The sequence below is a fragment of the Numida meleagris genome, chromosome 22, assembly GCF_002078875.1.
Source record: "Numida meleagris isolate 19003 breed g44 Domestic line chromosome 22, NumMel1.0, whole genome shotgun sequence".
NCBI lineage: Eukaryota > Metazoa > Chordata > Aves > Galliformes > Numididae > Numida > Numida meleagris.
The window spans coordinates 48,082-74,835 of NC_034430.1; the positions used below are offsets into that span (position 1 = coordinate 48,082).

Genomic DNA, 26,754 nt, shown 5'->3' on the forward strand with positions numbered 1-26,754 from the left:
TATAGATTACTATTCCTCTATTATGCTCAGACACAGAAGACTACACTTCACTTCTCCCATACAGTATAGGAATCTAAGTTAGTTGAGCTGCAGTCCTGACAAGAGATCACCTAGGGAAGGAGCAAATTCTACAGAGAAATTCTTCATCCTGACTGCTGTAGGAAAAGAGTACCAGCCAGGACACTCGCTGCGAATGCATTACTCTTTAAAAGGCATCAGTGATTTCACGCTAGCAGTAGTCTTTTTCCCCAACACAGCAAGCATAATCTTCAGAAAGAAAACAACAAACCCGGAAATATTTAGGCTAGGACAGAAGTGAAAGACCAGACATTTTGCTACTTAAAGATGTTTAGGCAAAGCACTAGATAGATCAGTCGTTTGAATAGCTTAAGAGTCAAAGGAACATCGCCGAGAAGTTTTAGTTAGTGACACAAAACTCATTGGGAGGAAGGTATTCTGAAGACCCCCATGCAGGGAGACCAATGTGACACTTCTCATGCAGATCCTAACAAAGCCAGCAACACCTGACAGCAGTTCAACAACTTGGCAATATTGCCAAGCCGACACTTCCACCTCTAGGACATCATGAAATAAGGACAGTGTCAGCCAAAGGTATATTCCCACCTTTGTTGTTTGAAATTTCAGCATTAACACTGATGTACAGTCTAAAACGGGTAACGGTCAAAGGCTTTTAAAGGCACTTGGTACATAAATTTAATGCTTCACAAATACATACCTAAAAGCAGCAACCATCCGACTGATCTGTGTTCAATTAAAGATGATGCATTGTATGATTTGCCCAGATTCCAAGATACCCAGTGAGCAGTTCCCCACAATGACCACTGAGGCTTGGATGAGGGCTCCACAAAAAATTAAAAACCCACGAACTATGATGCTGTAAGTCATACAGAACGGCAAAACAGGAGTCTAAGAATCCTCCCAAGTAGGATAAAACTTTCTAAAACAGACAGAATGAGCAATATGTAAGGAAGATAAAAGAAACTGCTAACACCCTTCCACGTAGCTCCTCTGCTTCTAAGCACCTCCAGGACAAGTTTCCTGCAAGACACCCATCAATGAAACTAAGAGCTGGTTTCTGTACACCTCAGAGGTCCTCTTGAAGCCATTCCACAACATCACTGTCCAATGCATTCTCAGTTTACAGATGGGACTGCTGGTCCTGCCCTACAAGATCATAACTAGAGGACAAAGAAATGTGAAACACATATGGGTACATATACATACATATAATTTAAGGGTTTTTTTGCTTACTGAAGAAGAAGAAGCTCAGAAGCACAAGGGTTGGAAGCTGAACACTGCTTCATTTCTGAAATGCTCATGATTTGGTGATAAAGATATGAAAACACCATGACTGCAAACTCTGTTTAATACAGAAAATAAGCTTTATAGATGGCAGATTCTAGAAACTGAAACAAATTTTTGTGTCCTGAATTTCTCTTTAGAAAAATCTCTGAATATCTGTTTAGAAATTCATTAGCATTAAGAACTTTTAAACTGGGTAAGTTCCCTCAAAGCAGAGATGGGTATCTTTTCTTAAACTGCTTGGGAAAAAGGAAAGCTTGAAAGGGGCCAAATACATTGTACCACAGGGTATAAAACAAACTCCCACTTGGTGCTGAGGAGCCACTTCTGCTAAGCAGAGCAGCTAATTGCTATAATCTGAGTCAGAGGGCGCTGATTGGTAGGATTCATGAAGGCTCTATCAACAATGCTACCGAACAGGACTTCCCACCGTTCAGAGCTAGAGCAATTTCTTCAATTACTTCAGTGGCTTCACTTTTCCTACATTCTTCGCCAGAAGATGGGTCACATGGAAGAACTTGTGGAGAGGCAGAGTGGAAAGAAACATGCTATTTAAAAGAATTTCCCCCAGGCCTCAGAACAAATTAAATCCTTGTAATCAAGGTCCAAAATTTACAAAATAAAAAAAAAATAAAAAAAAAAAGGAAAAACAATTCACAACTACTCCCATGAGGTGAACTAGAATCATTTCGTATTTTGGGTGACAATTTGCGCCCACAATCCAAAGGAATTATTTCAAGGGCCTCACAACAAAGCTGTTCTCATTGCTGAGAGCAAAAATAACTTCGCCATATACACAGCTCACTCTCCTTTGACCAATCCAGGTGCAGCTTAGAAAACAGACTTAGCCAGTGGCTAAATAAATTGGAAAAAAAAAAAAAAACCAAACCTCACTCACTTCCTACTTGTTAGAAGTGAAAGTAATCAGCAAAATCAGAATTCAGCAGCTCAATACTGTTCTTCCAAGTCTCTGGCACAGAGCAACTTGTGCAAACTAACCCAAGTGTCTAACCCTTCTCCCTTTCCTGTATGAAGTTTGAAACCAAAGCTAAACTCTCCTGGTCCAAATCTGCTGGAAGACCAGGCACTAACCTCATATCCAATTGTTCACTGTGCATACAGCGAGCAGATTTAGATGGAAAATTTTATTTTCTTTTGCATTCTGTTAAGGAAGGAGCTGATCTTCCTCACTTCAGGTACTAATAAACTTGTCTTTTTTATCAACCATTTGGTCAGACTGGAGCAAAAAACCTTAAATCAGCAGTACGAGGATCCAGTGACAGAATGGGAACAGTTCCATAGCCAACCCATGCAACAGTGGGCTAAAGAAACAACAGAATAAAATAAGACATCTTTCCCTGAAGGTCAGAGACTACTCTGACAGCAATCAGGTACTTCAGACACTATGAACAGAAATCTAAAGAAATCTTTTGGCTAAAACATGCAGACCAGAGTACTTAGGGGTAAACTTTACTCTCAGATCCATTACTTCTGTAAATTACATTTAATCTCCAGTGGGAAGCCAGAAGCTAATGACTTAGTAAAAGCAGAGGCAGTCTCCATCATTCCCATTTCCACGTGGAATACTACCACTGCTAATTTATCCTGCTGTGCTTCCGACTGCCCTCACCCCATTCATTTCTAGAACAGCTCACCACTCACCGGCAGGCTAGAAGGTCTGGACTGAAGATTCAAGTTCATGTCTTCTTGCCCTTTACTGGAGGCCATTGAGGGAGCAGATGATGTCTGGGACCCAAATGATTCTTGAGATAACTCCTGAAAAATTTAAAAAACACCCCCCAAAAAAATCACAAATGGGAATAAAATAAAGGCTCAGCTGGAGTCACTCTAGTGTATTTTCGCATAGTGGAAGAATTATGTACCCCTAGTGACATTTGCCCAAAACAGGAAATAGGACAGAAAAGAGTTGAAGCCAGCACTCTGACGACTCTGCAGAATAAACTGCCAGACTGCTGCAGTGAGTGTGTTGGGTGTAGAGCTCCAAATCACAACGAAATAGTAATTCTTTGCCTTTTTCTTATTACCAGTAGATCCTGAAGAACAGAGACTGTACTGGGACACTCAGCTTCTTGATTTTCTAACATCTTACAACAGCTCTCAGTACGTCCTTACACAAACACTGCAAGTCAATTGTAATTTTCAACTTTTCAAAAGCTGCTTTTGATGCATTGCAATGTTTGCTGAAAGGTCCCAGCTAGCTTCTCATGACTATTAAATTATTATTAAATATTGCTGAAAATAAACACAGAAATAAAAAGATCTGTTTATTGATTTTATCTTCAATTCCACATGCTTCATGTTTTACCTCTCCTCAAAGGAAAGCTTTACATTTAAGAGCAAACTCTCCCATCTATGTGTCACTCTGCAAGCTGTCTTTACTGTCTCCATTTCCACTCATGCTGCCTTCTGTAAATGTCTGTGAAAAAACTCCACCCAAGCAGCAAGGAACTCAAGGAGCTTTCCCATCCTCATTTCCTCTGTATGATCAATACACCTCCTGAAGTCTTGGGATGAGATATAAAAGCACCAGGAAATAGGGTGGGTTTTTTTTGTTTGTTTGTTTTTTAAAGACTCAGAAGTGCTCTACTATTGTGCTAAATTAAGTGGCTCTGTAGACCACCTGGAGATCTTCCACAGACCACAGTGTGAAAACCACGCCAGTATGAAATCTTTTAGACAGGTACTGCCGATCAGCAGTATTTACTTGCAACTGGTGTCTAGAACTGCAGCATTACTGCAGCGCGGCCTGTTACCAACGTAACATCTCTGTAAGAGATGCAGATCTAGACACAACGGAGAAGCAGCACATCTATTATTGCAATTGTTCCAGTCAGCTTGTCAATACGTAGTTCTACTGACTTAAACCCACAAAGAAAATGATTTGCCCAAGTTTCTTAAAAAATTGCTTAGCGAAGGAAGCAAAGCAGGAGACAGCCTACCTGAGGAGGGGGGAAGCGTTGCTGGGAATATGCAGACTGCTGCTGCTGCGGCTGTGACTGAGGGTATGAAGATGACTGCTGAGAAAGAGCCGAGGAAGCTGTCTGCTGAGTTTGCTGCTGCTGCTGCTGGTAGGGTGACTGTGACTGCTGTTGTGAATAGGGAGGCTGATTCTGTTGGTGCTGCTGGGCTGTGGACTGCTGCTGAGGATATGGAGTTGGGGACTGCTGATGGGGCGGCTGGGACTGCTGCTGAGAATATGCCGGCTGTGCTGTCTGAAGCTGAGGAGCTTGAGACTGAGGCTGTTGCTGCTGCTGATAAGAAGGCTGAGAGTGAGGGGTCTGGGATGGAGTCTGCTGAGAATATGGAGGCTGCTGCTGCTGGGGATGAGGGCTTTGCTGGTTGTAATATGGAGTCTGGCTTTGCTGTCCATATGCGCTGGGACCCTGCTGTCCGTAAGGCGGAATCTACAGAAGAGGAGGGTAGAATCATACCAGTTAAGAAGTGATTTTACATACACACACAGTCACATCATACTCAAGAAGAAACAATTCAGAGACCTGTGCAGAGCAGTTAACTGAGAAGGTACATGAAATGTCACTACCTATGTAAGGAAGCCTCCCAGACAGTATCAAAAGTCACTCGTGCATGACATTATTCTCAGCAGTAAGAAAATTTTAATAGGCACCATAACTAAATTTTTAGGGATCCCTATCTGACCACACTTCGATGACATTAACATCAAAAGGAAAGAAGGGTCGCTCCACAAAAAGGCAGCCTTTTGTATCTTGTTAACAGTCCAGCAGGAGCCACTCAGTTCATGCAGTGAGCCAGAACTGACCTGGAAGTCATTTCCAGTATAAGAAACAGTTCTGTCATTAACAGAGTACAGTGGTGAGAATATCTTAGTCGCCTCGCTATTTATTTTTCCCTTGTTTCTGACTCACTGTTCTGCTGCTGCCTCTTGTGGAAGCAAGGATTCCACAGATCCTCATACCTCACACCTGGATCCAGGTGTGGTCTAGAGCCTACAGAAATGCCATTTCACCTAAACAACCAATTCCAACCTGGAGAGAGGTGGCTCCTTCAAAATTCACAGTACTTTGTTGCTCTTCTGCCTGCCCCTGCTGCAAACAGAGACCTACAGAAGCTTGGGTGCTCTACCTGCTGTGCATATGAGATGCTGCCCATTGTACTTTGTGTCCTGCTTTGCATTCCCATGGGATATCTCTGGGGAGTCTGTGGCCCATAGGGCTGTCCTGGATAGCCGTGTCCTTGCTGCGGCCCCGCCTGAGGTCCCTGCTGCTGCGTGTAGGGGTTGTTTCCTCCATACGGCTGAGGCCTCATCTTCCCCATCTGATCCATTGGGCTTGAAGGCTGCAAAGCAAATTGTGACATACGACATACATCCAGCTGCACACAGGAACTGTTCACAACTTCAAAAAAAAAAAAAAACCATCCCAGAAGCAAATTTCAACAAGTTGGTGCAAAGCAGAAGAAGCCATCTGCCTCTTCGCAGGTCCTAGAACCCACAGTTACATTCTGAAGTACAGCATGGTTTCCAGCGGCCTTTCAAACTACAGACATTTCACAAAGAATAAATCCAATGAGAAGATTTCATTTTATGCTGACATATCTGCTGTGGCCAGAAAACAGGAAAAAAGGTGGGAAGGATCATTAAGAAAGATGAATTATCTACATAAGTGGCTTTTCCCCATGGTAGGCAGTAGTTTAATGTCCAGATACTCCACAACAAGGTACATTTACTCTGAAAATTTAAATATTCACAATAAATACTTCTTCTTTCACGTATAACAAGGTCTCCCAAAACTCTACAGGCTGTTAATTTACACCTATGCATTTCAATTAATCCATATTGAGGTAATAATACTGGCCAGTGCTACTGATGTCCACAGACTGCAGTTCTACTTTTTATTATTGTTATTATTAACATGTGCTTTGTGCCTGCTGCCTTTGCAGAATACAGGTCTCTAAATCAAATTTCTTGAGAGGCATGAAAAAATACTGGTCAGCCTAGAATGTCAAGTCCATAAGTTTTAGAGCAGACATCACGAGACGCACGAGTAAATGCAGCTTTAGTAGGTCTTCCTAATCTGCATTACCTCTGCCTGCAGCTGAGATATAGGAACAGTTCATCAAACTTCCTGAAAATACTGTAAGCCCCAAAACACAGCACTTCTACCTAGACAGCAGTATTACTACCCTAAAGCAAGACCTGCCATCAGCCTGCTTTGGCATAGCGACCTCTAAATGAATCCCAGCCGCAGTCTTTAACCTCCATTACTTGGACTGAATAAAGAATTTCACTGATCTCCTGATGACCTAACTAATACCAATTAGATGTTTTCCACCGCATCACCATGACAATGGACTCTCTATTACATCGTCGCTTCCTGCAACTAGCCCTAGGGTGGTATTTGCACAGATCCACCCTCTCTTGCTGAGACCGGGTGCTTGAGGAGTGGCACTACAGGCCTGCACAAGCAAACACACAAAGCCAGCTCCTGCTGGAAACCTAAAGAATCCCAGACACTAGAACAGTATTTCAGTTATGTTTGCAGAATCCACTCTCCCAGGAAAAAGTTCGTGCAGTATGCTACACTTCAGAAAATCCTACCTCAACAGCCAGCACAGCTTGAAACCCCAACACGCAGACCCCGACAACATTTGTTTGACCAGCTGTCTGCTACTTCCAGCCTGCCAGGCAAGCCCAGCTCCGAGCCCACGCCAAAGAGAAGCAAGCAGGGGCACCACAGGGAGCTTGCATCACTCTTGTAGGGCAGCAGGAGCTGGAATTTAGCAGAGGGAATTTAGTGGGGATGCAGGCAAAGCACCCCACTGTCAGTACAGCGGTGCTACCCACCCAGCCAAACCAGGCTCCCTCAGAGCCACGTGCACCAATACGGCAGAAATCAATTAGGAACTAGATCTGAGTTCCCTCCAGTTCAGCTGCAGACAGCCCTGCAAGCACGGTGTTTGCCACCTTACAGAAACCGCTCCAGGACGACTGTGTACAATGCACCAGTATGATTCTACTGAGCCAGCTTTACAGAGATGTGACCTACCATGCACCTTCGTGCTTTTTTTTTTTTTTCCCTCCCCATTTTAGTTCATATTGATACTGAAACAGCTCTGGAAAAGTTTTACGTTTAATATTCAAGCTACCACAGCCACTAGAGCTGAAGAGCAGCATGGGCTGAGGCTGCAGCACCTCAGCGGAGGGAGCCCCTGGAGCCCGGGCTCACCTGGATCGCTGCCACGTGGCTGAACCCCATCCAGCACATCACCAGCATCACCAGCACCTCGTGGGTTTCATCTTTTCCCTTCCCACACTGTTTTCTTTGCTATCTTAAAGTAGTACCAAGGATTACCTCCTTGCCCCTTGCTCTTCTCCCAAGAGATGCACACAGCGCGGTTCTGCTGCTACCCGCTGGAGAGCAACTTCTGTTACCGACTGCACATTTCAGTATCTTTTCCCTTCGTTACTTGTTTCCCCCAGTTGTTACCTCATCTTCACAGCCTGCTAGCAAGGACAGCCTCTCGAATACATCCCTGTTAATTCTGTTTTGTTGTTGTTGTTGTTTTTAAATGTGCATACACCACATGCTGCCTTCTCTGCACAGATTTTCTTGTCTGTGGTCACCCACAAGGGTAAGAAATAAGGTGAAGATCCACATTTCTGTGACTCTTACAGGAAATGTGACAACTGTTAAAGAAAAAAGCTTTTAGAAACTTTTTTTGCAGCTATGAAGAAATTTTTAAAAGGCAACACAAAACCCAAACATATTCTGAGGATGTGACCAAGTCATCGTCCCCACAGCTCAGCACAAAGTGCAGGGTGTACTTTCAAACAACACAACTTTCAGCTGCGGCCGTAGCACACCGAGATGCTAGAAACAAACGTGAAGAGCATTACTCTGAATTACAGCTTTACAGGTAAAATTCTCTACGCAGAGAAATGTAAATGCCGATTCATTTCTTTCAGTGAAGGAACCATTTCATACACACAGCCCGGACTCGTTGCTTACTAACAAGCTAACTGGTCAGGGCTGCCCTGGTCATCTCACGCTGCAACGCTTTGTTTCTCCCCTCCACATCTCCCATTAAACACACATTTACTTCACTGATGAGGCTTTAAACTACTCTTGCCTTAGCAGTGTTGTTCTGTCTTCAGGAGCGCGCCACCAGGAAGGCACCCCGATCTGCTATGTCAGCCCTCATCGCCAATTTAACCACATGTGCCTCGAGAAAGGAACATGTGAAGCCAAAATACAAAAGCTGACATCAATCCACGAGCTCTCATAAAGACTTTGGGGAGTGGAGGTGGTGCAGAGCTGCCCTGCACACTAACGCGTGCGAGATGGGAGAGCCAAGAGGAAGTGAGCCCGCTCAATCGCGAGAACACTCCAGGATAAACAAGGAAATACCAAACCCTGACTGCAAAAGGCTGGAGACTCTTCTCTGGACTGATACATGGGAAATCCTTTCAATAGGAAACCACAGGAGTAGATTACTGTGATTACACTTCAAAAGCAAAGGCCCCCGCTGCAGAGAGACATAATTGAGAGAAAGTGTTGCTCCTTGATCACTGAAGTCCAGACCCCCTGCTTACATCTCCTTGCATTCATAGAAATTGCCTCTATTCTCCCTTCAGCCTCAGTACCTCTGCTGTTTTACAACACTGCTAAGCATCAAAACTTGGCAAAACACAGCCCTGTTCCCAGTCAAACTTTAAAAAGCTAAGTTGTTCTGTACGGTGTGAAATGAAAGCGACCAAAAGCCAACGTTCCAGACTAACTGCTGAGCTTTCAAGAAAATTTAAAATATTCCTTGAGTAAGAGCTTGTAACAGCAAGCCCAAAGCAAGCCTCAGTGGCTGAACTCAAAAGCTCTCCAAACAGTACCTGCAGTGCACAGTGCTTCAACCCCCAGTGCAACCGTGCTGTGAAAACCCACAGGTTTGGTTTTTGTTTTGGTTTTCTTCCAAAACGTGCCAGGGCACCACAGCTGTGTGAGCAGGGAGAGGGATGGAAAAGCACAGAGCAGACCCTGAGCAGAGAAACAGAACGACGGCCAGCAGCTCTGCTTCACCACTGCATGAGCAGACAGGCGCAGCTTTCTTTAAAAAAATCAAACTGAACAAAATAAATGAAAAAAAAAAAAACAAACCTAAGCAGATGAGGATTTCACAACAATTCTTCTTAGGCTTTCTCCAGTACAAGAAAAGTTTGGCTTCTCCACAGAGCTATCTGCTTAACTTGGAGGGGACTTGCCCAATGGTCCCAGTAGGAAAAGGAGTAAAGGGAAGAGGCAAATCCCACTTTGGGAACAGGAGCCAAACCCTCCACAGTCAGAATGTAACTTTGATTTTCTTGATTACCTTACTATATGTTTGTATTTTATTAGGCCAGAGAAAGAAAAGGAAGGAGAACTCCTCACTGAACTCTCCAGTTCCAAATCAGCATCACTCAGCTATTGGCAAATGCAGGCATTGGCCACAGTCAGTTTCCTCAGCTGCCCCAAAATAAAAATAAAAAGGCCAAAATAACAATTTAAAATGCACTAAACTCTCACTTCAGATCTAAAATCTTTTCCTGACCAGATTTGTCGTCCATTTTTTTGTGATAAAAAATAATAAAAAGCATTGCTGGCTGTTTAACCGAGAGAAGCCCTAATTGATTCCCACAGTAATTAACCTGCATTTTACCTCGGAGAGTGGTAGTTAAGGAAGTCGGCACTGCTATTTATAACTCATCTCAAATTGAGGGCAGACTGCCTAAAATCTAACACATCCCAGCTGTACTCCTGTTTGAACTGGGGCCAAGGGAATTTTTTAAAGCAATCTTGGCACCGAATGAATGACACCAACAGTATGAGCGCGCGTGTGGTTGTGTTGTGGTGACGTAGCAGCGGAGGTGGGATGGGAAGGGGGGCCAGCATGCCGTAATCCCTCTCCCAAGCACACTTGCCACGAGCAGCCCCAGCCAGGCCGCGCCGGAGACACCCACCGCGAGCCAAACACAGGAAACGTCTTTTCCTGTGGAACGCCTTGAAGTGAGAAGCACATGGCTAATCTGCATAAAAGCAAAGCCACGCCACCCTGCCAGGAAGGTTAGTGCTCGTAATCTCTGGCCACGGAGCTGGCTGCCTGCAAGGACTTGGACCCGCGCCTGATAACCCAGAAAGAGTCGGGAACAGATGGGCAAGGACCCCGGCAGAAACAGCGCAGCGCACGTGACTCACCACATGGCTGGGAGCACAAACCATTGTTTGGCTGCGAGCGGTACAAAGGAGCCGCCAGGCCCTGCCAGTGCTGCTCGAGGGGCAGCTGCTCCCAGGCTATCCTCAGGCTGCTGGCGCTGGGAGCGGCGAGCCCCGAGGGCCTGGAAGTCACTGGGATGAGAAGACCCTGAGCGCCGCTGACGCTGGTGAATGCTCTCCCGCGAGCTCAGAGCAAGCCTGATCCAGGTGGGAACTTGGAAAAGGAAGAAGTTACGTCTTGAAGAAGAGCGGGCACCTTCCTCGTGTCTCCAGCCCCTGGTTACCCAAAGGTGAGGTCAAGCAGTCTCTGCATGCGGGGAGATTACAAAGTAGATTCCCACATCAGCTATAGAAAAGACATCAGCGGTGGACCGTACTGGGAAAGGAGAGTCATTTTCCCTATGAACCTGTCAGCTGGAACAACAGTCACACTGGACTTTTACATCATTTAAACAAGGAAAGAGAAGCAGCCCCCAACTGTTAAGCTCCCCAAACCTTTCCGCGCCACGCCAATCAAAATCTATCAGCTCAACAAGCAAGAGCAAAACCAGCGACAGAAGCGTTAGCGCAACTGATTGGTGACACCCGCGGCAGCTCATGGGAGAGACCTGGCTCCGCAGTCAGCAGCTCCCCTTGCCCTTCTCCCAGTACCTCACACTCCTACTCCAAGGAGAGTTGGGAAAGCTCCACGTGAGTCACTGGCAAAAATAGTCTTGATCGCAAGGCTGCCGAGAGAATTTATCAACAGAGCATTAAAAATACTTCTGAAAAACAACTCTAACAAAAAGGAAGTGCTTCCCCTGAACTTTGCTATTTCCAACATGTCCCACGTCCTCTGGAGCTACTAAGGGCTCTGGTCACCACATGACACCAACAGCGGATAAGGACACAGAGGTCCCAACATCCAGCACCACTGGCACACATTCACGGTGCTGCAGAGATGAAGGCTTTAATCTAAACCTCCCTCAAAACTAAAACTGCCGTATTTTCTAGTTAAAAGGCATCCCCAGAGTGACACTCTCTGCAGCACCAAGGTAAACGTTCACCAGTGCTGCCATGGCAGGTGTGACGGTACCAGCACACAGCGCACGAGCCCCTGTGAACAGGAGTGGAACACATCTAATCCATGGCAATGTCGTGAAGTCACTGAAAGCAGAACCAATGGTAACATCCAACAGGCAGCACAAGATGCTTCATAACCCCCAGCCACAGCTTGCTCTTTTGCCTCCATGGGACTGCTGGGGTCTTCCACAAATCCCACACACAAGTGACTCAAACCCCTCCAGACACAGACCAGAGCGCAGGCTGAGAAGTGAGCACAAACTAACAACTGGCCTCATCTGCAAGCAAACACAGCTCATCTTCCAGCCCGATAACTTCCATCTGATCTGTTTAAGGCCCAACTGGCTGTGCTAAGGTCAACACCCCAGCTTGAGCTCGCCCCGCTCCATAGCTTTGCAAGGGGCCAGCACAGCAGGGCACACTTCACTGCCTCTCTCCAGAGGCAGTGGTGCTCCACTTTTTAAAGAGAGATGGAGGAGGCTAAGGTGAAATTAAGATAAAAAGAAAAATTCTCCTGTAACAGATGAAGGTCCCCACAAAAGATGAAAGGCTTAGAAAACCACATGGCAAGCACTACAGATGTGGATCGAGTGTCCCACTGGGACAGTTTAAAGGACAAGTGTGCTTCAGAGTTACAAACATCCTTTGGAAACCTGAAGGATACATCTATTTTTATGTAAATAAAACTACCCACCGTACTTCAAATCCAAGAATCTAGCAGATTTGAACACATTAACCGAGAGACAGAAAACTCATCTCATCAACAGCCAACGCAGATTAAATTATTGATTGTCAAAGTGTTTGAGTAACTGACCTCTGCTCAATATTCTCAGCTCTGCAAGCAGAGGCAGCCTGGTTTTGTTTCTAATTTTTTCCAGTAGGTCACAGTTTGACCAAAGACTTTCTAGTCCTCTAATCTCAAACTGACACAGACCTCAGAACAAGCTACTGAAATCGGCATTGGACACAAAAGGAAAATAAAACATTTTCTAAACGACTTCACTCACCTGCTTCTTACTGGGAGCCCCTGCCGATTTACCATCAGCCCCGATAAATGTTGCTCCTTTCCTTGCCTACAGACTTACTGCACAGGTTCCTCCGGGGAGATTTTCCACAAATCCATGATACTACATCTTACCAGTGGAAACCAAGATGAGTAAGTTTCCTCCAAACAGCTATTCTGTGAACGTATCTTCCTGGCTAAACATAATTCAGTAATTACCCTATTAACATTTCTCAGCAAGAGGCCAGTCCACACATCTCGGAGGACTTTCCCAAGCACCACTTTTACTAATACTCTTCAAATTGATTGAAACTGACCAGAGTTTTGACACAGGATCTATTATTATGGACTGTTTTACCTCTGAAGGAAGTAAATCAGAAGATCTGGCAAGGAATTGAAATCAAACCCTCCTTAGAAATGGCCTGACAGGAGTACAGCATTCATGGCCAGTTGCAGGGGGGGAATCTGAAGTTTTCTTGGTTTTGGTTTTTTTTGTTTGTTTGTTTGTTTTTTGTATCTGTGTGCATTTTTTGGTTTTGGTTTTCCGTTGTTTTTTCTTTTTTTTTTTTTAAAGGTGAAGGGAAGGTGCTTAGCTAGCCTCTGCTTTAAACAAAGTGCAATTGTTGAGCTCATCTTTCCCTCCTAGACGGACTTTAAGCCTTAGCAAATTCAAGAGAAATCCAGCTTATTGATGCTCTAGATTTCAGTTTCTTTCTTCAGTCTGTCATTCCCTGACACACGGCCACATGGCTTATCACTCCACATTATTCAGGTATCTCTCAGGATCCTCAATGTAATATTTCAACCACTATCATATCTGAAGATGACACATAGCTGGTTTTCTGCAATCTTCAGAATCTACTCAAAGACAGATGCACACTCACATTAGCAGGACATTTTTCTGTAGTGCAAAGGGACATGAAGTAAGATTTACGGTGTAGACACTGCAATGGGCTGAGCAGGGAGAGGGGGAAAGTCTCTTGTTTTTCTGCAAATTTGCACTGGTAAGGATGCCAGGCAGATAGGCCCAGCCTTGCCCAGGGGTCACACAGCACCAGCACTCACGAGACGCAGCAGCCACACCAACAGCAAGTTAAGTTCTCAGGGTCACTGCTCCTACCTGCAGACTCAGAGCACAGCAGAGTACAGATCCTTGCAGAAAGAGCACAAGTGATCCCCTCCCACACCAACATTAGGCAAGAGCAACCAGAACTTTCATTTCCCTCACCCTCCATCTCCATTCTGCCAGCACAACACCGGCGTCACAACTAAACATCCTCAGCGGTTCAGAACAACGCAACCCAGCGCCTGCACAGGAGCTCAGGCCTGCAGGGAAGAGGCGACCCATGGGCTGACACGGAGCCTCCCTGCTCTCGGGGCTCCTGCTCGCTCTGCGGCTGGATGAATGACACACGTGGGCTGGTGCCTTGGCCAAGCAATCGGCTCCTTTTGCTCTCATCTCAACTTTGTTATCAGATGCTGAGGTGGAAGCAGGAGCTGACAGCTACCTACAGGGTTATTTTAACACAGCAGGAGATTCTGACAAGCGCTATTTACCAAATTAAACACAGGCTAAATTAACAAAGAATTTAGATTCTTCCGCAGCTGCTGGAGACTAGTAAAGTTTTGAGACGTTTCACAGGTAGATGGAGTCAGATTATCCACTTTACTATTTAGAGGGGCAGTGTATGTAATCTCTAACGCCTTCAATTACATCTGCATGCACAAATATAAATTGAAAGCATTTCCTCGGATCCACGTAATTAGGTAACTAGCTATCCCCTCACTAACTCATTTAGAAGCGCAATATTCAGCCAACTCATCCCCAGAGCTCCAAAGTGCCACTGTTCACTCCTCCCAAAATCTTCACCTCAGCTCCACAGGAGATGATCCCAAGGACCACGTATACGATAGCTGTAACAAGGTGCTGCTCCTTTTAAGACAGAAAGAAACATCCTTTCTGAATATTAAATCAGGCTGTAAGTTTAGCCAACCTCCTGCGTCCGCTCTAATGAACTGGAGCCAAGTCAACAAAAAGACAGTTAAGCAACTTACGGCAGCATTTTTGTTCCAGGCCCACTTATGCATTAGAAGGAGCACGCAAGCTCCTGTTGTACCACAGAAATGGGACCAGGCCAAGAGCAAGCCCTAAAAAAGCAAGAGAAGGAAGGGCAAGGATGGAACAGCAAAATTACACTACGTGTCACTACGGCTTAAGCGATCTGATTTCAGTCCAGAAGAGTGCAGCTGCTCCAGATCACCAAGATGCACAATATTTGCCCTAAGCACTACTGAAAACCTGAAAGACTCCCGAAGCTCTGCAAATGCATTTGGACAACAGAGACCTGTGGCAGACATCGGTCATGCAGCTAATTCTCCATAACGCCCATTTCCCTTCAAACAAGCGATACTAATCTCAGAGACAGATGGCTTTTGGTACTCAACACCATGGATGTTTGTTTTCCAGAACCTGAGCTGAAGGAAGACCCAATACAAGAGAGCTCACTAGAGTTTATCTTCTAGAATAAAGTTAGTGTTACTGATTCATTAAAAGCTCTTCATGCACAGAAATCTGAGGGGTCCCAGGGCACATCTAAAAGTCTCATGAGGCACCTCCAGCACACTCTCCTAGCTTTCTAAAAACGCTTACTTGCCATGGAAAAAAAAACAACAAAATTTCGACAAGCTCTGAAAGACAAAAAGACATCAAGCATCAACTGCTGGAAGGGTATTAAGTTGGTTTCCCATATGCAGACGTAAAGCACCACATCATCTTGAGTACCAGGATAGAGAAGGAGTTCACACATTTCCAGCTTCTCCCATTCAAAGGCAACAGAACAGCAAAGCTGCAAACTGTCCAGAAAGAACTGTCTGAAGATGGACCTTCCTACTACATTTAGGGAGGGAAAGAGGAAGACACAGTTAAACTGCACAACCAGAGATCCACACTGACTATACTACCTCATGCGGCTTTCCTCATTTCAACCTATGCCTTAATTCTCCATACATAAAATGGGAATAAATGTGGCACTGCAGGTTTCTACCCACTCGTGCCTGTCTGAAAGCTCAAGGTACATTTGAATACTTTTTTTTTTTTTGCAAATGTCTTCCATTTTACACTAGAACAAAGGGTGGCTGATCAGATTCACTGGACAAGTAAATTCCCATGGCCCCTTATCATGCCAGGTTGGTAAGGGGGCACCTGAGGCACCCTGGCATCATATCAGGGCTCTAAGACACCGCAGGTGTCCAGCTGCCCGAACTCTCCTACTGCAAATAGCACTGCGATGGAGGAGAAGCAGCTCAGCTCATGGTAAGAGAAGTACAGCTGTCAGAGGCTACCTCATCTGAGCACACAGAGTTCCATCTTGTCCAGAGCAGCTGCTTGCTCTAATAAGAGCTGTGTGTCAGGGCCTGTAGTTTCTACAATCCACAATTCAGAATAACACAGGCTCTCCCTTGCTTCTGCAGAAGAAATGAATTTCCTTCAAAGCATGTATAATGCAACATAAAGGTCTGCCAAAGTAATCCAAGTAATCTGAGGTTCGGATCTGAACTATGGAAGAGACGATCTCAGCTTAAGTTAACACACGAATGAAAGACCAGTGCTGCACCGGCCCACTCTCCAGCCCTCACGGCTCCTGCTGCTCCGCACCAGGGCGATGCGGGCCTGGTAACCGGACTGCACACAGGCACACCCTCAGCCTCCCCAGGAGTGCTGCTGCAACACCCTGCTAAGAACAAGAGCATCTCAACACACCTTGGTACCAGGCCAGCACCCGATGTTTACAGCGCACTTTACACTACATCATCAGCCACTGTGTTGCCTTGTTAAGAAGCAGCTCGGTCATGACCCCCTCCTATTTCATCAGAGCCATCCAAGGTAACAAAGCTGTGTTATGCTAATAGGAAGAAACAAGACTTATTTCCTTTCTTTTTACAGCAGTTGACAAATTTGGATGTTACTTTTGTGGGCTTTATTGAGCCTGGCATGAACCCCAGCCCTACAGTGGCACAAGGTCGTTGCTATTTTAAAAAATAGAAGTAAAAATCCACCAGCGCTATGTAGCTGATTATAGCAATTCTGAGGCCTGGGTCTACCACCCTACACTTGCTTTTGTCCTTGGGCTTCCATTCTATCTATGACTAGAAAAATCCAGCTTCTTTTAAAGCAGAATGAACAATGTGGGGAGTTGCTCAGCAAGTTGAAGTGTGCGTGGACAGCTGGTGAGAAGATACAGAAATGCCTCACTGTGCCAGTGCCAAGGGCGAGGAAGATCAGCCAACACTGCGAAGTCTTCACTGGTTTCAGGAACAGGTATAACAAGAAACTGCGAGACAACTCATTCGGGAACAGGAAGATGAGGCATGACTGTACCTTGACAGCACTGACAACTCTGAACAGTTTATTGCCTTTTACAGAGCGATCAGATTTAAAGCTAATATTAATACATGTTCACCATTCAGTACAAGTATCGATGTCGCCTTGACGCAATGCACTTTCAATATACTCCATGCTCATCATTACAGCCAGTAAATCTACGCTCTGAAGTTCAGGAGCAAATTATCCCCCAATCTCCTAATACAATATGCCTAATGAGTTATTCTCCTGAGTGTGCAGACAATAGATTTAGCACCTTGCACCAGAGAAGGAAAAGGAGGTGAGGGCTAAGGGCCAAGAACAGTTGAAAGCCAACAAGAAACACTCTGGGATATTTCATAGAACACTAACTACTTCATCTGATTTTAATTCCTGACAACGAATCGGCATAGAGCTTTTCAAAGGAAATCTTGTCCTAGATTGCAAAGTAATCAATCACAATTAATGTGGAAACAAGCTTTTGCAATGCTGCCACGTCTTGTGAACCAAACAGGAAGGCCAACGAAGGCCTTTCAGAAACCTTTTTCAAGCACAGGCTGGTGGAATACTTCAGGATCATCCGTCAGTCACTTCTGTACACCCACCAGTAGCTACTGCAAGACAAACAGCAGCCAGGCATTCTGCCCCTCCTCCAGAGCAGCAGCTCAGTGAGTGCCTTCCAGGCTTTTTTTGCTCTAAACCCCCGCCAAGCCCAGGGTCAGCACCCATTACCTGAAAACCATTCCCCCACAAACGTGTCCTGTTCCAGGGGAGCCAAGTTCTGCCTATGAGCAATCAGAACTGACACTTCCAGCGAGAAGATTTTTCATAAGACCAAAGAAGAAAAGTGTTTCAGGGGAACCGCCAAGCCCAAAGAGAAAGTTTGATCCAGCAGGTACCACAACAGCCCTGGCCTGGAGCACCTCCCAGAAGCTCCGAAGCACTGCGACTACCACAAGCCCCTTACAAACTCATTTGGTTACTGCTGTGTTTAAAAAAATAATAATAAAGAAAAACACACCCACCCAGCTACCCCACAGGGTAACTGCCCTCCTCACACTGCACACAGCCGGAGCACAACTGAAAGGCCGTTTCAAGGAACACGCGAACGCGCTCCATGCGCTGGCCTTGAGCGTGACACCTTTCATGGGGCTAGCAATGCCAGCTACAAAGTCAGAGACACCTAATGCTGAGAAGAAAGATCAGGCTGCACCTAATTCCAGCACTTCCACCATTTCAATGTATGTTGTGCAAAGAGGTGAAAGATTTTTTTCAAACCATTTCACAAGAGGTACGTTTGAGGAAAGACCACCTCTAGTCTGGCACTGGTTTAATTATTTACACACAGTTAATGAATACCAGATTCTCCTCCTAAACTTGCACAGGGTGCATAGTCCCACAGTCATATGGACTTTAAATCCATCACCAGACTGTTAAGAAGAATGAAACTCAAAACAAGACAACAGGAAGGATCCCATCCAGGGAAGCTCAGAGCGAGCCATTTGGCTCTGGGGCCCTAGAAGGTGTGCAAGTGGGAACGCAGGACAGCCCGACCCCTTCAACGCAGTCCCCAGCGAGCACAGTAATCAGGAAGTACAGGGAGACATTTTGCAACTTAACTAGCAAGCTTCCCCTCAAGGAACTAGGGAAGGGGGAAAAGCCACATGTTCGTCAGCTAGTTATCATATATTTTTGCTCTGATCCCGATAACCAGAAAGACAAGAACCAGAAGAGATACTCAATTAAGATTACTTGAGTTAGAGGAACATTTTTTGTAATATCCGGTGCTAAGGACGGTAAAGCACTGAAACAGACCGAGGAAGGCACATCACCTTCATCGCTGTCTGCCCTGCTGTTAGGTGTAGCTGATCCTGCCCTGGAGTAGGACAGTGGGCTACATGACCTTTTCCTGAATTCAGATACAGACCTCTGTTCAGCAAGAAAACCGTGGTCACCTACAAAAACAAAGGCAGTGAACAAAAAGCAAAATTTTGCAGGCACCACAGACTACTCTTCACAATCTCACCGAAAAAGACCGAAACCAGTGCCCCAAACCCAAAGCAGAATGGCTGTTTCCAGCAGGTACCCTGCCTCTTCTGCTCCTCCTGCTTCTCAGTCTGCATTCACGCCACTGCAACCACTGCTCCGGACAGAGTATTAAGTACAAACCCAACTGTCAGCAGTGGAAGCAGCAGCATCATGCACTGGTCCGAGCATACCCCAGAGCTCAGCCCCTGCTGGGGCAGAACAGCTCTCCCACCGCGATGTCTGGAGGTGCAGCTGCAGCCTGAGCTCAGGTTTTAAAGCATTCCTGCTCAGTTATTCACAGGCAGGATGCCAGAACTGTGCTGACATCAGAAGGGAAATGGTAATTTTCAGGGCTTCTCTAAGTCAAACCTGAATGAAATCTCACAAGTGGGGGGAGGAAGGGGGGACGGAGGGAAGGGAGGAAGTACTTGTTTAACCCAGTAATTTTCCCCAGGGGAAATTCCAGAGTCATCCAAACTTCAAGAATTTCTATTCAAGAAGAGTCACAGAATCTCCCAGGATGGAAAGTCACGGCTTCTTTAGGTCACAGTCTGACATCAGCAACTGGCTGCTGCCCTGAAACACTCTCTCCTCCTTGTCACATGCCAGAAAAAACGTGAAAGTGTTCCTCAGTCCCCTCTGCTATGCCACAGGGCCAAAACCACTCGTGCTCACACAAGGCACGGGGCAAGCCCTGAGCAGAACAAGCAGCAGGGAGCGCTCCCTGCTCCAGAGGCATCCACAGCTTCTTCAGAAACTATTCCCCATGTCTAATACGAAGTTTCTTGGGATAGTTCGGGCCTAATATTCATTATTCAGGAATAACAGGAAGTTACTCAAATTTAAAAGATAAAAAGGGGGAAAAAAAGTTAGTAGCAATTTAATGTGCCCTTGAAAGCGTTTCAATTGCTATAGGTAAGTGAAAGAAATAATGACATGCCGGTTATCGCATGAAATGCCAATAACTGTAATGGAGCAGAAGCTTTCCAGGGTTATTTACAGAAACTGATTCTTCATGGGAATTTCACAGGAATTAACACACTCTCTCTCCAGCAGCACGCTCCCCCATAAAGAAATTTCTTTACCAAAAGCATTTATGGAATGAACCAATCCTTTCCTTGACTTGCTCCTACCCACTTCTGCCCCCTTTTTCTCCCCAAAAATAAAAAGAAACAAGATGAGAAATTAAATTCTACCTACAGTTACCATTTTACTCTGAACATACAAACAAACAAAAAAATTTGCTGTGAAATTCAGAAGTAGCTTTTATTGAATTTACCTGTCATTACTTAGCATCCTTTACATTTCACCACAGAGAGCTCATGCCCACACTGCGGAAATACTTACTGAGCTGTGAATTAGTGTCAGAAATACTCCAGAAAGAACACGATGGCAAACTAGGGAATGCTCTTCTTGGTGTTTTCCAAAAAAAAAAAAAAATCAAAAATGCTCAAGTTAAAGGATTGAACTGCTGAGTTACATACTGAGAGTGCAGGTGCACAGAAGAGAAAGGGAACCCCTCCCTCATCCATATGCTAATTCATATCATCATCTGATTAAGACACTGGTAAAATATGTACATGAGCTCAGAGAAGCAGCTCTTCCTGTTCCTGCCCTGCTGCTTTCAGCCTCCAAGCCTCTAAGTGCAGAACTCCACTAAAAGGGTCTTACCAAACGCAGCTAAACCAGGCACTGGGGGAGGATCAATGGCTCACACTCACAGTGCAAAATCCACACTCCATTCTCGGCCCTGTCCCAGCTTCCATGCCCCACCTTACAGCTTCCCACATCCACATCTCGGCTGCTCCCACCAAAGAACAGACACTGTAAGAACTTAAGACCTTACGCTCCTCCTCTACATACCGGAGTGGAACGATTGCCCGAAGCCTACAGCTTCTACAGAATTTTGGCCTTAAAGAATATGCACACACTTAACACAGCAGAGATGACATTTAACTTATGATTGGAATGTTACTGGAATCAGTTTGTAAGTACAGTGTGGTCTTCCTGAGCCTGCAGAAAATACACACAGTTCCTCATCAGGTGACCAACTTCTCTGCTTTTTCAGTCACTAAAACAAAAAAAAGAGAAAGTTATCATCAACTTCCCTAACGTCACCCAGGAACAGGTGGACTGCAGGGACCCAGACAGAACACGTCAGTTTTGGTCTAGTGTGCCAAAGAAAACTGCATTTTCTCCTCCAACCTCACCTGTCATCCACTCCTAGCTGGAGATTTACGGCTTTGGGTAACAGACATCTAGTCTAGTTTTACCAGTGCACGTGCATAACCTCCTACTAAATTCAAGGCTGAATCAGCACAAGACAGAAGAACATTTTGCAGGATTTCCCCCCAGTTACCTTTTCCCAGGAAATATCCTTTATTTCATCCACCAGAAGGAAAGGGAAGATACTACTTTGCATCCTTCACGATGCCTTATGGACCATTCCGGAAGAGAAGGCAAGTGGCCACTGAAGCAACTTTAATTCTGACAAGGTTATCTTTTCCCTTTTTGCCCCTGCACTTCTGCCTGCTTGCCTTCAGTTTCTGCTTTGCTGCTGCTGCTCAAGAGTTTCAAACATTCTTGGCAGGAATTGGGCAATGGAATGCTGATGAGTTTTTCCCCAGAGCAATCCATCACACAGGAGTAGCAATTCAAAAAAGAAACCAAACTGACTAGACAAAGAATTTCAAATACACAGAGTAAAAACTGGAAAGGGCATCTTTCTCCTCTAATATTTTAATTACAGAGATCATAGATTCAGATTCATAGGGTAAAAACTGGATTTCCAGGTTGGTGGTGCTCCCTTGAAAAGTGTATAATGAAAAATGGCGGAAAAGTCGCATGTGAGGTAACAGGAAGATAAAATGAACTTCTGCACAATTTAGCCTAATTTCAGAGTTTATTTTCTCTCTGAAGGAAAGCTGTCGCGTTGATGTTTTTGTTTGGTTTGTTTAAAATAGAGTTTTCATGTTAATACTTCTGTACGTACTCATTAACCAGTGGTCTCAAATACAATTAAAGACAAAGTGTTAGGAACACAGCAAGGTATCTACCGTGTTTGATTCCCCTGCTCCCCCCAAGACCACTTTCTGCTATCACCTAAAGAACAGGAAGAGATGCAGCATATCTGCTGAGCACTCATCTCAGGAAACTAAACTTTCAGCACATAAAAAGAATTGAACTGGCCTAATAGTTTTAGGAAACTGGCAAGCACTCTTGCCAAAAAACTACGATCCAAAAGCCAAGTATACAACCTTCCAGAAAGCACGTTTCTATCTTGTAAACAACGTGATTACAAAAGACTTGTGTAGAAACTCACCCCTAGCCTAGCTAATAAATAAGGATTGACAGAGCATTTAATTCATACTTAGCAAAATACACGTGCCAAGCCTTACTAACCCCATTTCACTGAGGAAAAAATAAAAATAAGAAATAAGGCTTTCTGTCCTGAATCCTACTTCAGACACAGCCTGCCCGCAAACACCAGCCACCTTACGACCAACCAGCAGGACAACAGTGTTTCACAAATCAAGGTATTTGACCAGAATCAGGCAACACCTACTCTGCTTCACACTACTCTGAAAAGCATGCCTGTAAAATCTTCAGCGTCCACATTAGAATTAAATAGTTTGATCCTTACAACATTAAGCTAACAGTTTTCTACCTATGCCAATGCAGAGAAAATCTAAAATCGTTCATTCAGAAGCAAACTGTGCATCAGAAAAAAAGATGCACCTCATTTTCATGGGAAAGATCCAGTGCATACTGCACCTTGCGAGCAACTCCAGGCCTCCTAGCATTACAATGCTAAGCAAGGGAAAACCCTGTGACAGAAGACAACGGGAGCCAGGTCTCAATTTCAGATTCCAAGATATCACAGCTCATTGGCAGCACAGAGCCATTTGGTGCCAATTTAGTTTAAAAAGCATATTTTCAACAACATTTTTCACGCCTCACTTGTTACTAAAGTTGAGATCTAAGTCAACAAAATGTAACTATCGTATGGCAACAGGCCCAGAGAGCATTTCTTATTAACATACAATTTTTAAACCGACTTCACTGAACTTCTAATAGAGGCCTGGAGATGTCGGTGCACCTACGGGGACATTACCCAGCACACTGATGTTAAACGCAACCCAAAATCACCTCCCATTACAGGAGTCCCCTGCTGTAGTGAAAGCGCGTACGAGAGGTGCCCACCTCCTCAGGGAGGGAAGTGCTTTCTCTTTAGGAGCTTCCTTTAAGTCTCCAGACACTGGGAAAGCCAGCTGATTATTAACAACAGCTACACGCTCTGAGGGGAAGTGGAAACAAATACACGATAAAGTTGTTAGTAAAATGGAAAAACTTAAAACTACGATTCCAAGCCTGGTTTCTTACAAGCCATTCCCACAGAAAACCACAGATTTCTCAGCCCACACTCTGTAAAAACGCATTCTGATTTCTTGATCCTACTTGCATTTCCCAGCTATAAAGGCCATCCAAAAAGATGTCCAGCCCCTGCACCTCTACCCCAGTTCCTGCAGACAGCAGGCATGCCTGCCCCTGCTCAGCACCATGCTCCACTGCCCAGCCAGCAAGCAGCGGTCCTAGAGGGTTCCATACCACCCATGCAAGCAATTATAGTCTCCATTTATTACCGGAACTGTTCCCCCAAGACAACTTGCACTCCAGAAAGTACGCTGTCTTTCTTGATGAGCGATACAATAAAACTCTCAATTCGGCATCATCCATAAATCCTAACAACACGGAGAATTAAGGGCACTCCTGTGCACAGTGCTGCTGCCCACCCCCAAAAGCCCAGGCTCACTGTCCCAACAGTTTCAGCCTGGAGGAGCCCCACGCTCTTCCCATCACCTTCTCCTGCACTGAGAGATGCTCCTCCTCCTAACGCACAGCCAGGGGAACAGCGTCCTGCTGTCACTATCCAACATTTTCTCAGAGAGTTACATGGTAAGCACCCATTCTGTTCACCACTGTACAAAACAAAGAAAAGACACAAGCTTTAAATTCTTCCAATCCAGGGAATTCAGCCCACTACACAGTGGAAGGAGGCTACAATTTAGGACCAAAATATTGTTATTAATCAACCATTTCTCGTGAGCAGCAGAGAAGATATGTGCAAGCTTTTTCCATCATGTTAGGTAAGCCTCTCTGGATTGTTTTTTGTGGGCTCTTTTTAAACAACAAAAAGAAGGATCTGTCAGCTTGAGTTCAAAAATCCTTCACACAAATAAAACTGGGGAGTTTTGTATGATTTTTAGGGTGGGAAAGTTAAGTTACTTTTTATATACTATTTTATATATACTTTTTATATACTTTTATATACTTTTTTTACATATACTTTTTTATATATACTTATTTATATATACTACTTGTACTTCTTAAAAGTTAAACTAATTCTCAAACCAGCTATTCATTAATAATTCCAGTTAATGAGACTAGTTACCCAGATATTTTTAATTCATAGCATATCAAGAGTCGCAGAATCAAGCAAAATTCGCTTTCCAGGACAAGAACAGAATCCAGAGACGTCTCCTGTTCTATCAGGACACGGACAGGAACGTGTTTTTGTCAGATATGTAGCGTAATAAAATACCTGCCTGAAAAGTTCAATCCGCCACCGTCTTTTAGCACACATTCTATCGAGATCCACATATTCAGGCTACAAAGAGGAAATTCAAGTCAACACCCTAGCACCTGTGTCACTTGTCCGATGTATACCTGTGCTGCAGGTACACATGGACGCACCCCTGAGGACCTGCAGCCTTCACTCCAAACAATCGGACGCTCACTACCAGTTACCATCAGACGCTCTGAAGACCACAGCAGAGGTAAGACTGGCTCCCTTAGAAAGCACTGTTTGACAGAAAAGACAATTAAGTAACTCAAGACGCCGAAGGAAACTGCCTTCAGGTAACCAAGGGACAAAAATTAAGCAGTTTTCACGTGGACACAAGCACTGAGTAAGAAGGGAAATTCTGGAGGCCGCATGGCTCTAAACCAGGGCCTGAAGTTAGAGCAGAGCACATGGTACGAAGAGGGACATCTGTCAGGCTGCACGAGGCCATGACAGGCCATGGGGACGCGTGCCTGAACACAGAGAGGAAGCTGGTTTTAGCCAAGTTTCTAGATATTAGATACCAGCATTTCTTTTTCCCCTGTATCTAGCATGTCTAATGCATGTACCATACTGCTTTCTCTTCTGCATGCTTTCTGCTCCTCCATGTTTCCAGCAGACAGGTAACTCTACCTATACGATGATCATTCTGATGCGCAGGCTTGTTTTTCCTATTCATACTCCTTCAGAAAGCAAACAGTGAGGACCTGCAATATGTCTGTTAAACGCAGAGAGGGGACAGATGTTGTCAGTGCTCACTCAAAGTCAAAACGTGCCCTAAGATACACAGCCAGAAGCCGAGGCCTGATCTATACTGAAGCTCCCCACCAAACTGAAGTGCACAATTCATTTTCAGTGCATCCACCACAAGCTTGGTTGCAACTGTTTGGTAGGGTTTTTTGTTTATTTGTAAGGCTGCAATACACCCCAGAAACCCCCACATCTCCAGCTCAAAGAATCCAAACAGCCCCAGTTTTGAAAAGGGCCAAAATTAGTCAGGAACAAACGCACCCTCAGATTCATCAAAGAAATCATTTGTACCAAAGGGAAAGTCACATAACCAAAATAAACAGCAAGCCCATTGTGCGGAGAAGCCCTGCCACTGTTCTGACAACACAGACTCTATTCCAGGCCGCATAAAACATCACAAGCAAAATAAACCCAAGGTACAAACAAAATGCCATCGCCTCTTCTTTTGTCTCGGGCACAAAGCAGCAGGGCAGGCAGGCTGGGGCTCGGCTCCTGCAGGGCCACCACCGACCCTCCTCAAGGTCACAGCCAGTTTCGGTGGGGGGCCGAGGAGATGGCGAGTGGCGGGGCTGCTTTGGGTCTGGGCTGGCAGAAAAGCCGAGTGTAAAAGTTTATGAGCTCATCAGGATTGTTGTACCATTACATCAGAGGCAATTATAAATGGCCAAGAGCAGGAGATGGGGAGCCAATCAGATCACAGATAGGATGTCAACCTAAGACCAACTGTCTCCTGGCTTTGACAGAAGGATTTTACCTCCATAATTCAAATCCCAAACCAAAGCAATCTGCACTCACTACTCCCATCGCTGAGCTGTTTACCAGCACTCCCAGCCACAGGCTCGGGCCACCGGGCCTCCGGGCCTCCCACGGGGGAAGATGGCCCCTCCGGGCCGGGCCGAGGCGCGGCCACCCGGGCGGGCCCTGGGCGACCCTCATCGGGGAGCGGGGCCCCCGGGGCGGGGAGCGGGGCGGCGGGGCCGGGGCGGCGGCGCGGATGGCAGCGGCAATGCCGGGGCCCCGCGTTGGCCCAGGCGGGCCGCCCGCAGCCCGACCCCCGACTCACGGCCTCCACCGGCCCCTTCGCGCCGGGCCCGGCAGCTTCCCGCCGAGGACGACTGCCGTTTTTCCCCGCTTCCCCCCGCCGGAGCCCCCCGCGGGACGGAGGCCGCTCTCCGGGAGCCTCGCACAAAGGCTGGGGAGGGAGGAAGGAAAGGCAGCGAGGCAGCCATTTTAGAGTGAGCGAGCAGGCACAGACAATGGCAGCTCCCCAGCAGCGCCGACCCGGCGGGGAGAAGCCACGGGAGAGGCGCTGTCCCGTCCCCCTCCCGGCGGCCCCCTATCCCCCGCCGCCCCCAGCCCGGCGGCC

The 26,754-nt window shown here is 45.7% G+C and overlaps 1 protein-coding gene across 1 annotated transcript in view; it reads right to left on the minus strand.

Annotated features, from left to right (window-relative positions):
• Nucleotides 2,261–26,754, minus strand: part of LOC110387254 (AT-rich interactive domain-containing protein 1A-like) — a 26,011-nt gene continuing 1,517 nt past the window's right edge. The window contains exons 2-4 of the mRNA XM_021375162.1: nt 5,446–5,658; nt 4,284–4,748; nt 2,261–3,099 (exon numbers count right to left, since the gene is read on the minus strand). Coding sequence (XP_021230837.1) covers nt 2,965–3,099; nt 4,284–4,748; nt 5,446–5,658 — 813 coding nt within the window. The 3' untranslated portion in view covers nt 2,261–2,964. The remainder of the gene's footprint in view (nt 3,100–4,283; nt 4,749–5,445; nt 5,659–26,754) is intronic.